General features: G+C 32.9%; 1 protein-coding gene across 1 annotated transcript; it reads left to right on the top strand.

Annotated features, from left to right (window-relative positions):
• Window positions 1–370: 370 nt before the first annotated feature.
• LOC145280295 (histone-lysine N-methyltransferase SETMAR-like) lies at window positions 371–763 on the top strand. The gene has a single exon (XM_080132068.1). It carries the CDS (start codon window positions 371–373, stop codon window positions 761–763), a length of 393 nt encoding a protein of 130 aa, XP_079988194.1.
• Window positions 764–12,774: the final 12,011 nt, after the last annotated feature.

The raw sequence follows: 12,774 nt of genomic DNA, 5'->3' as shown, positions 1-12,774 counted from the left end.
GGTGAGATTTGAAAAGACAGCGCCTGCGAGGAAGAACATTCTGGTCTGCAAAAAATGCTTAGGCACCCCGGTGAGCATTCGCTGATATTTCGTGATTAGCAATACACTAACTTATCAATTAGAGAAGGCGAATCTTTAGAGGGTGGACTTCATATAACTGCACCGATTAAGTCATAGCTTAGTCAATAGGGAATCTCAACAGTATCCTAGACTGTTGGTTTTCTAACCGATAAACTATTTCCCATGCTGATGGCTAAAGAATTGGTCACTATTAGGTTGTCCCAAAAGTCCGTAAACGCTTGTAAAAAATAATTTTTATGCAATTGTTTTCGTTTCTATTGTTATAATGATCTTCGTCGTACTATTCTAGATGGCAATTGATAAAATTGAGTTTCAAGTTTTGATTCGGTACTGCTGGGGGCGAGGTTTTTCAACTAGAGGAGCTGCAGAAGAGACTTGTGCTGCCGAACGTGAAGGAACAATTGCATATGCGTCGATCTCAACATGGTACATGTATTTCGACTCTATCGACATGGGTCTTGAAGATAAGCCTCGTTTGGAACGGCCGTTAAAGTTGGATAATGGAGATCTGCAAACCAGGTTGCACATTGCAGCGTCATCGAGCACTCGAGAGTTGGCTGATGAGATGAGAGTTGGAAAAACAAAACTTCACCGACACTTAAAGCAACTTGATTTTGTTCGCAAAAAAGCCGCGCCAAGATCCGCACGAACTCACCGAAGTACAAGCCAACATACAGGTTGAATTTTTGCCGTCAATCCATTGGACGAACATTTTTGGATGCGCATTGTGAAGAGAAATGTGTCTATCTGGTTCAGCACAATCGAAACAAGTGATGTGTTCAGAAATGGCAAGAGATACCGGACGAGTAAAATTAATTTTTTTATAAGTGTTTACGAACTTTAGAACAATCTAATATTACATAGAGAAATAATAGGAAGGTCAATATCTTTTGATTGAACCACCAGATAAATAAGTTTAAAAAATAGAAGAGGTCATTAATTGCTGTCAGAAAGAAGCTCCAAAATAGAAGTGGACATTCCCACTAGATATCGAAGCTGACTTTGCACTATATCCAGGCAGTAGAAAGTGATCTGAGAAGCACCTCTCTATATGTAGAGCATCGCAGGACGTATTTGACACTTTTAATGATAGAAGTTTGCATCAGGAGTCAGAAAGCAGAATAATTCAGCGAGACTAAACACAGAGTTCAGTTTCATGCTGTGAATAAACCTCGAAAATGAATTATTGTTGTTCATAATTATGAAGTTGTTAGGACTGCCGTCGACGCTGGGTCAGCAATTACAACGAGAATCGTAATTCACAAAAATACATAGAAATGTCTAAACATATTTTTAGATTACATTTATTTAAATTTACATTAATTTGCTTAAAATTCAGAATCTAAAAATTTAAGAAGAAATCGCTTATGAAATAGTATTAGATAAATTGGGGTTAAATTTATTTAATGTACAAATTTAGATTCAATCCATAAACAATAAGTCGTAAAATTACAAAGATTACAGTGCAAAATAGTTCATAGGAATATAATTTTAGATTAATTATGTTGATTTAGAATTTTTCAATGCTGCCATGCGAGTGTGACGCATCTTTGGAGTGAATTTGAAAATTTAGAATAAAAATATCAAGTATGGAAGTAAATGGAACAGTTTTTGGATTTATGTCATATATATATATATATATATATATATATATATATATATATATATATATATATGATTAGTTTTTTTTGTAAAAAGAATTCCAGCAGAGTGCTCAATTAAAAGGAAAATCCAAATTTTAAGAGCGTAGTTATATTTTGTGTACAGAAAGTTGTTAGTTGAGACAGATCATTGGTACCGTCGGTTTCAAGCCCGATAATATAAGGATACCTTAAACGGGCCTTATTATCGGGCTTGAAATCGACGGTACCAATGATCTGTCTTAACTAACAACTTTCTGTACACAAAATATATATATATATATATATATATATATATCACAAATAAATTTTATTTTACTTAAGCATCTAAAATGAAATAAAAAGTATATCTTGCTTTACTCTGGTATTTAGCACTCTTGCGTTAATCTTGTAAAAACTTCATTGGCTGTTCAACTAGGGAAATATTAACCTGCAATTAAATATATATATATATATATATATATATATATATATATATAATACTATATTTTAAATCGTCGTAATATTCTGTTATTATTTTATAGCAATAACTTTATCGTTGTGAGTTATCTTCCATAGATTTTGAAGAGTTTTCTCCCCTTACTGATGTTTAAGCGCCTCATATTTCAAGACATATATATATATATATATATATATGTGTTTGTGTGTGTGTGTTTTGAAATGTGAGGCGCTTAAGAATATGTAGAATTTATTAGCTGGTCCGGCGCTTAAGCATATGTAAAGGTTATTAGCTTAAGCGTATGAGATTATTAGCTGGTTGGTTGACCGCGATCATTGTCGAGACGAAGTAGGTCCATTTCACAGTCAGATTTCGGCGCGGTTTGCTTGATCTGTGTTAGTTAATAGAATTTCTTGTGTGCGGGACTTTTGCTCAGTTGGCAGTGTGCTTGCCTCGCATACAAGAGGCTCAGGTTTCGAATCCTGACTTCGGATGTGTCTAACTAATGAGCCCAAATGAGGGCGAAACTCGAGTCTTGACTTGATTCATTGACTGTCATGGCTCTTGTGGGCTGCGACGTTGTTTGGCTTTGGAAATTATGTAACCTCTCACATTCTGAAAATTATATATTTGTTTTGTATAGATGTATAAATAAAATGTTTATCCATGAACACATTTCGCAGTAGTGCGACTGATCAGGGTGACTAAACTATGCCAGGATTCGAACCCCTGCATTTACGTGTGTTAACCGTTACACCACAAATGCCGTGACTGCAATTATTTACTAGTTTATCGCTTGCCAATTTATGCCGGCACATTTCCTTTGCTCATCACTCGTAATACGGCAGAACACGTATCCATGGATTACTGTTTTATTCTTTAACAGACCCACAACAAATATGTATGAGCTATTCAGTTATTTTTATAAATAACATTAATTATAAATTGATTTGAAGCTAATAGTAGTTGTTCTTTGAATGATCCTAACATTTTCATGTACTTGATAATAAAATGCAATGCATGGAGTTTCTTGTAAAATCAGTTGATGCAATTCCTGGTGGTGAATGAAAGTGCCTATATTGAATTTTAAATAAAAGTCCATGCATTATAATTTCTTCTCATGTTAATAAATTGTATAAATCATATTTTAAAAATAAATCGAATGCATTTTAAAATAGGGAGTTACTTTTTAATCGCTTTGTCTATATCTGTATATATATATCTATGTCATGTATACATATGTATATATATATATGCATGTATACATATATATATATATATATATATATATATATATATATATATAATGTACACTAGACTACCCGTGATCCATTGGGTCAGTATGTTATATTAGCTATGGAATTCATGTATGAGCGTGACACTTGTGACGTAAAGAAAAGTTGTTTTTTGTTGTTGTTTTTTTTTTACATAACAGAAACATTTCTATGAAAGTATTTTAAAATGAAAAATCACGGACGGATCACTCAAACATGAAAAAAAAATCCTCCCTATTCGTGTAAAGTTACCTATTTTTCTGAATAATCGATCAAAAATCGAAAAATAAACATGATTTTCCTACGAATCAAACGCCGACGAAAGTCATTTAGCAGCAAAAACGCACATGGACCTACCGATGAGAAATATAAGAATGAAAAACCCATATTGGAATCCTTCAACCAAGTTATAGAAACTTTAAATCTAAAAAAAAAAAAAAATTGATAAAATCTGAAGCAAAAAAATAAAACTTAAATAAATTAAATAAAACCAATATTGAAACAGATTAGTAAATGTGTCAACAAATTCACCGTTCTCACACAATTATTTTGTATTTGGAAATGTAAACAAAAAATAAAAAGAAGGAACGAACGAAAAGGGACGGATAGAGAGTAGTAGTAGTAGTAGTAGTAGTCTTGGCTTTACTACAATTGTTCTTATGTTTGTCAACGGGTTAAAGTTGTTTAGTTGTAAAAAAATAGCGACAGTATAGTTGTAATGAAGAATACTTGAACCCCCCCCCCACTCTTCCCATATTAAATAATAATTTCGAAATAATAACGTTAAAATTTCAGTGCGCAGGTCAAAATATGCAAAAGAAGCGATTTGTGTTTATTTGTTTACGTTGTTATGGGTTAATGTTTATGCGCGCATGCGCAACCGGATGTCGTAAACATGAAAGTGGGTTACATCACTCGATACAAGGTCATTTGAGTGTTATATATATGTATATATGTATATATATATATATATATATATATATATATATATATATATAATTGACAGTCTTAACCATGTCACACAGAGCTGGAAACGCGACACTTGTGAACGAGTGCTTTTGTCAAAAGCTGGCTACGTCAAGCACCTTAAGTCGCACAAAACTTCTGTTGAGGTCAACTTTGCACCTATTAGTTCGAACCAAACGATCGTTTTAACATGCAGCAAAGTTTGCAAGTTTACTGTTGGTCTAAGAAGACATATGATTGTTCATAGGAATACTCTTCAACCTCCAGAGGAAGTCAACTCGATGGAAATTGCTCAATCTGTATGTCACATCTGCTTCAAGATGTGCAAATCTACGGCGGGAGTGCAGAGTCATCTGAGATGGCATGGACGACAAGATTGGGAGAACTCAATGTGACGGCGACCATCTGGAAAGAAGCAGCAATCATCATGTATATATGTATCTATTTTATATTTAATTCTATCACCATTTAATTTTTTCCTCTTCTTCCCTGATATTTCTTATTTATATTTATGCCTCCGCAGTAGAGTGAAAAGCATATCTTATTTTTCTTTTATTAGTATTTTTGGAATTTTGTCCTTTTTTTCATTGTACACATTTTTGTGAATTATTCTATGGATTTCTGCCTTTGGATTATTTTGGACCATCTTCCAATTACGGGATTTCCTTGGATTTTACTTGTGCAAATGGAAATTCTTTTAACTTTCTTGAAGTTTTACATTTGGATTTTACCGTCACTGGATTATTTATCTTCCATCAGACTATCCATTCATGTGTAATCACCTTTTTCTTCGACATATTCCCTCATCTTCACTTTTTTGTTATCAAGTAAGACCTTTGACTTATTTGTTGTTTCATCAAATACTTTTGCATGCAAAATCCGATCCCGGATTTTGCTAATTCCTACCCTCTGATGAGAAGGAAAGTATTTCTTCGAAACTCCGCGGATTAAGGACTATCCACTTATCAAGTGTTTCCTTTTCAAATTAAATATGTTTTTAACTCATTTCAAAGTGTTCTTTAGCATGTTTTATTAACTGTTTGCTCGTATATATATATATGACTACTTCGTTTAATTACATAAATCAATATACGACAGTATAATTTTATGCTTAAATTTTAAGTATTTACTTCAACAGTGCTCAATACGTAGGTAGAGCTACGTAGTAATTCATAAAAATATACATGGCAATAAAGCTACACAGAATATTCCGTGTTTCATTCTCGTGAGAATTCGTCAGAATTATGCCTGACGAATTCTCGCGAGAATGAGACACGGAATATTCTGTGTAGGTTTATTGCCATATATATTTTTATAAATATATATATATATATATATATATATATATATATATATATATATATATACATATATATATATATATATATATAATCACGGAAACCAGTTAGGGCAAGTAATTCATGAATTTCTATATGCCAGTTTTAGAGACAAAGGCCACTTCCATCGAATTTTTTTTTCTAACTATTATGTGGTTGTGTACTAAAGTGTTTGTTGACTTTGCTCTCACTCAAAGCTTTTTTTAGTATTCACTCGGGCGTCACCGTAAAAAATGTAGAACGGGTCGTTTGGCGCCGTTTTATGTTGCTATTAGAGTTGATATAAATTGCCTTTGCGCAATTGATTTTTTCAACGGAGAACAAATGTTAAAGCATTTTCCTGCTGAAATTGTCCTTCATTGTTTACATTTTAAAAAGATTTTGCAATTCCTTTTGTAACTGTTGAGTTTGTATGTCTATGGTTTATTTCGTAGTAATAGTTTTTTTATGTGATCGAATATCTTGACTGAATATCTGACAATTATGGTAAACGTAATATTAAAAATAATGTATTAAAGAACCGGTTATATATGAGCGGGCTCTACCAGCTACCTCCAAAGGAGGAATATTCTAGATGTTAAATCCACAAGTGGTCCCCTTAATATTCCAGTCAAGGGAAGATAATATACAGTGCCTAGAATTTCACAACGGTCACCCATCTGGTACTGACCAAACTCCACGCTGCTTTATCTCTGTGATCTAACGAAAACCGATCATCCCATCGTATGAATCCGAAGATTCTTTTGTTGAGATTGATTTCCCCGATATTTTTCCGGTTAGAATTCTTTCTAAAAAAAATATTGAGTACTTATAGAAGAGACCCTGTGGAGGTTGCTAACATCCGAAGTGAAAGTTATTTTTGTTAAATGAATTGGATTCGAACTTGGAACGCACAGATCGTCGGTCCGTGTCGCTAACCACTTGACCAACGTTACGTACAACGAGAAACGCTGGATCCTGCCATACTAGGTACTGGACGTAATATAGTTCATTTTATTTTAGTTCTCACATTACTAATTGCTGCGAGTCGATAACTTAGATTTCTTTTACGCTAAACATGACATTGTCAGTGAAACGTAAGGAGATACTGTGATAGTAATAAGATTTTAGAGCTGCGCACCGTTGGGTGGAACTGTGTAACATGATGCTTGTTCACTTACATTTAACTTTTTAAAGTTTTTTTTTTTTTTAAGATCGCAAATCCAGGGAGCGGAGAGGGAATTCCAAAGTTAAGTGACCTGAGTGAAAAAGCTATCAGATTCGTATTATTCGGATTATTCCGATTACTGTTTTCACCTTGAATGTTATTTGCACAATGTTTTGGTCGATGTAACCCCTCGACCTTCTTCAGATGTATCTTGTCGAACTCGAAAATGTTTCTGTCGAACTAAGGAATTTCGAACCGAACCCCTTTATTTAACCCACGGGGGTAGCATGTTATCGTTCTGTCAACCATGACTGGACAGAGGTCCTAAGTAATTCGCAACTACATTTTGAATGTTGCCCACAGCTTCAACCTTCAGATAAGTATAACTTCCAACTAAATATTACAAAGTACTTTACCCATTGCGCCATGGGTCCTTGTCGTAAATTTTGAATACAATAATAAAGCACAAGAATACAATAATGTCAAGCTTTTTGGCGATGAACTACACGTTATCCGTTCTGATGCTACCCTTACTTTAATATCTCCTCAGTAAAAATAAAACTTGTGGTACCAACCTTACGAATAATAATTAATTCTCCCGATTAATATAAAGACCGGAAGAACATGCTTGTTGGCGTGACAGTAGTATACACACTTCGCAGTCGGACTGACGTATAGTCACACTTTCTGTTAGTTGCCTTTGTTTGCTTTTTCCGTTCAATATAGTTTGTTTTCACTAAATCTCGAGTTGCGTGTTCTCCCGTCCCTAAACGGGTTACAACACTGGCGACGAGGAATATTAAGGAAGTCGAACTTTTGTCATCCATAACACCTCGTTTTAAAAGTTGCCCTCGTGAGGAGACACGCAAATAGCGGCGATATCACAGGTGCTGCAAGAAAAATTTTGAAGCCTGTCAAAGAGGGAGTTTGATTTCTGCATAGGCCCTGATTTGGCAACAATACTACATCCATGGGTAACTTTAGAGAGATACAGTGAATGGGGTGGGATTTAGTGGGTTTGCAAGTCTGACATACAGCATTTTAATGGCTGAAGCTCAGATTGAATGAACATGCCTTCAAAAAATGAATCGTCTCTTCATTCTCCATTCCATTCAACATAACACTAGCATGTTTTTCACTAATAAGATGCCTTATTGATATTCCTGGCAACTGCTAATATTCAATTTGATTTATTAACAAGCACGGAAAGACAATGTTAAAATAATTTAAATCCTGATTCACGACCAACATAATTTAATGAATGGAACAAGAAAAAAATGAATATTGCTTTGTACAAAAAAACATAAACAAGGAAACACAAGTTCGTTTTGGCGGGAAATTTATTGCTTGAACAAGTAATAAAATCAGTTATAGAGAAAGCGGACATTTATTTGCAATTGAGACACATTATTTAACGTGGATTTTATTATCACGTTCGCAGGTTACTCAAGTAACAAATGCTCACATAGTACTTTAAAAAAATAAAACAAAAACGATTTGCCTCTTCTAGCTGCCGTTGCTCATTGTTTGCTTGTTTGTTAGACATTTCGGAATTCAGCATGAAGCTCACTAAGATCATGCCTCAGGATTTTTTGGTCTGCATGGTCCTTCATGTTGGTGGTAACTATTTGTAATCTGCAGGATTTTATATACTTACCCGAAAGTGAGAGTCGCAAAAGGCAGTGTTTTCATACGAAATCGGGGAAGGTTTGGCTCAAACTTGCAAAAGAATAATGCAGAAGCAACGCTGTCATTTTAACTCATTAAAATTATGGTTTTGCGCCTTATAAGAGCTTGCTTATCATTTGCAGAGACAAGACGGGGGCGAATCCTGGTGTCGACTCTGCTTGATTTTCTCACTAGAGCTATTTTATTTGGTTGCCAAAACCATCAGCACGGCGATTAAGTGACGGAACTAATAAACATGTGTCTCGTAAATTTAACCCATAATTAAAGACAATGATCATGCTTGATAAATGTAATAACCTCTCTTTATGATGTCAGAGGAATCATGCCGCTTACATTAAAATGCTCTATCTTCAATATTGAGCATACCTTTCTCACGGTGGAATCTAAGATAACGCATTTATTTTTATATCATTCAATTAACTATATGTGTGTGCATATGCATACATGTATAGTATGTTTATTTATACAAACATTATTGGCTATGCGTGTAATGCTCCTCATCTTGAGTTCAGCATATTGAGAAGTGATACACGAATTACCATTAGCATATAAAGCGATGCTCTTTGTGTAAGTCAATCGAGGTTAGGTATTTCGGACTATGTCAAAACATCGTTAATTCACGATTCACACAGCAGCCGCCGATTAGCGTAATGGTTAGGAGCCTTGACTGTCGTACAGGCGGTCGGGTTTCAACCTTGGCTTGAGGTAGTTGCCTGTCTAGCCGCACTGATGAGCAGTGAAATAGTGAAACAGTACTGTATGTGGATGACTATATATATATAATATATATATATATGTTTCGCCAATAGTTTGTTTTAGAGTTATCGCTTCATCAGACCATAGTGTTGACTTGAAAGTCAACCTTAAAAATGTAACATTATTCGTATACAGAGAAGTTTTGGCCAATTCAAATAAGGAATGGATAAATGGAGAAGAATCAATGTGTAGGAAGTGAGTACAAAAGGAAAAGGAGGGAGTGAAAATAATCCATACGTGCGTTTGTCAGCATTAAGTTGAAGGCATTTGCTTTTAATTTTTTTTTTTGTAATTTTGTTCTGTCATTCATTTACAGATTTTCGGACTCCTTCACTTCAACTGAAGTGTTTTGGACCCCCGTTATCTATATGAAAGTTAAGTAGTAACCATCACACATTTAGATAAGACCACACGCAATGCAATTCGATTTTACCATATATATATATATATATATATATATATGAGGTGTGCTATAGGCCTATTAGCATTACACTTCCTCGATAACCGTGCATTCCTATATTTTTCCCGGTGAGAGTTCACCACCAAAACCGGTTAGAATCAATGGAAGTTGTAAAATATTTTCTCTCTATTAAATTCCTACTACTCCCGCTACCCCTTAACACCGCTGAGAACGCGTCCACAAGGAGCAGTAGGATTAAATACGGGTTTGGAATCGTAAAAGGTTATTAAACCCATTATTTTCCTTTTTTTTCTATTTTTTTCGCTTCTCTCCCATAAAAACAAACAATAAAAAAAAAGAATTACAGTCCGATTAATATTATCGTTTTGCCTTTTTGCTCCCCCCTTTAACGTAGAATGCAAACTGCGTGATTACTCGGATTTTTCTTCCGGTTTTGACAACTCTAACCGCGGAATCTGATTATGAGCATTATTTACCAGTACTCCCCACTAAAAACTTATTAGATAAATAAAAAAACAATTTCTTAGTTACCATTTATTATTCGAATGCAATGATACCGTGATATTACTTGCATTTTATTAAAAAAACAAAACAAAAAACAAATAAATAAACGCGCTAAACGTCCGATTAAGATTACATTGGTTTGTTTTGCATTTCTTCCTTCCGTAAGACGCACACTACGAGACTAAGTTTATACTTCCGGTTTTGACGACTCCAACCGGGGAATCTAACTATGAGCTTCATTTATTACTACTTTCAATTACACAATTTTTTTTAAACTAACATCTCATTTTTTTTACAACGCAACCATATCGTGAAATTACTTGCATTACACTTGAAAAAAAAATTGCATTAGACTTGAAAATCATAAACAAAAAAAATAACATAAACTGCGCGACTACTCGGTTTTTACTTCCGGTTTGGACGACTCGAACCGACCATTCTAACTATAAGCAATTTAATATTTAATTTTATTATTTACATATTTAGATAGTGAAATTACTTGCATTCAAATTGAAAAACAAACAAAATAAAGAACCAGATAAAGATCAGAAAATTATAATTGCTTTTTCTTTACTAAAGAACCGACATACAACTGCTGGCGGACACCGTTGATTACGTTACGTTCGCGAAACTCAGTTCAAACTAAAAAAAACTCTGACACTGTTTTAGTTTTAACTTATTTACCCAAAGTTAACAGTCCTCGACCATTTGTCTTCTCCAAATACAGACATAAACACTGTTCTTCGAGATGATTAAACATTTTACATTAAATAAAAACACTAATATATCAAAACATTATGTACTGCAAGAGTACCACTTCTTACATTTTCTTTTTTTTGTGCGAGTCGATTGCTGTATCAAGAATATAAGAAACATGCATTTTCTCTTTTCATTAGACTTTTCCATTACACCAAGTTGAGCCACAGCAATGTGTGGCAGGGTAAAGCTAATATATATATAGTGGAAACTACTTGCAAACAACAAAAAAGCAAATAAAGAAACAGATGGACGAAAACGACTTCGGAAATTTCCTACACAAATTCGATCGAGACATAAGAATGACCGTTCGAAAAATGGAAAAATTACAAAAAAAAAAAAAAATCATTAAGAAAAAACACTTCGTGCTATTTAACAGTATCTGTCTGAATGAAAACATGCTGCAATTAATCATAAAAATGCATGTATATATATATATTCAATTAACCATATTTTATTTATTTAATTATATATAAAAAAGTGAACGTGCCTGTCTGTGTGTCTGTCTGTACATTTCCCTACGAAATAACTCTGTTAATTTTAAGTTTACAGACTCGAAATTTGATATACAGGGTACTGGGATTTGAGAAAATCTTTGGGATCGGTTTATATATATAAGATAGTGTGCATCAACTCTAGGTGGGAGGGGTCATAAGCATGTACGGTTTGATCATGATCAGTCCAGTGGTGTGGACTGTAGGATAGTTGCATATACGAACACACAGACACGAAGGCTACTAATATATATATATATATATATATATATATATATATATATATATATAAAGGGAGTATGCACCATTCTTAGGTAGGGGCTATCATCATGCAATGTTCGGTTATGATCGGCACAGTGGTGAGAGCTGTAGTATGGAATATATATATATATATAATATATATATATATATATTATATATAAGCTATGACTTACATCTCGAAAAATAGTGTGCACTATTTTAAAATGGGGGACCGGCTTGATGCTAGGTATGGTAATGATCGGTCCAGTTGTGCAGGCTGTAGTAGTTATAAAGACACGCACACACGGACGGTACTACTTTATATATCGACATATGTATACATAGATAAAGATACCTATAAATATATGAATATATATATATAATAAACCATATATATATATATATATATATATGGATATATATATATATATATATATATAAATAAAACAGACCATATATGTATAAATATATTCAATTAAGCATATGTATATGTGTGCATATATATATATATGTACTCAATTAAACATATGTGTGTATATATATATTAAAGTAAACGTGTATATATATATATATTTAATTAACCATATATATATTTAATTAACCATATATATATATTTAATTAACCATATATATATATTTAATTAACCATATATATATATTTAATTAACCATATATATATATTTAATTAACCATATATATATATTTAATTAACCATATATATATATTTAATACACCACATATATATATTTAATTAACGATATATATGTATTTATTAAACCATAGGTATACATATATTCAATTAAAAATAGATATACACAATTTACCATATATATAGATCTATATGTATATATTCCAATTAAATATATATATATATATATGTATATGTTACAATCACCAATGTATATATATATTCTATTAACCATATATATATATATATATATTCTATTGACCATATATATATATTCTATTGACCATATATATATATATTCTATTAACCATATATATATATATTCTATTAACCATATATATA

This window comes from Euprymna scolopes, chromosome 7 (genome assembly GCF_053919585.1).
Source record: "Euprymna scolopes isolate OS-2025 chromosome 7, ASM5391958v1, whole genome shotgun sequence".
Taxonomy (NCBI): Eukaryota; Metazoa; Mollusca; class Cephalopoda; order Sepiida; family Sepiolidae; genus Euprymna; species Euprymna scolopes.
Note: the sequence above shows the minus strand (reverse complement) of the source record. Positions and strands in the feature narration are given on the sequence as shown.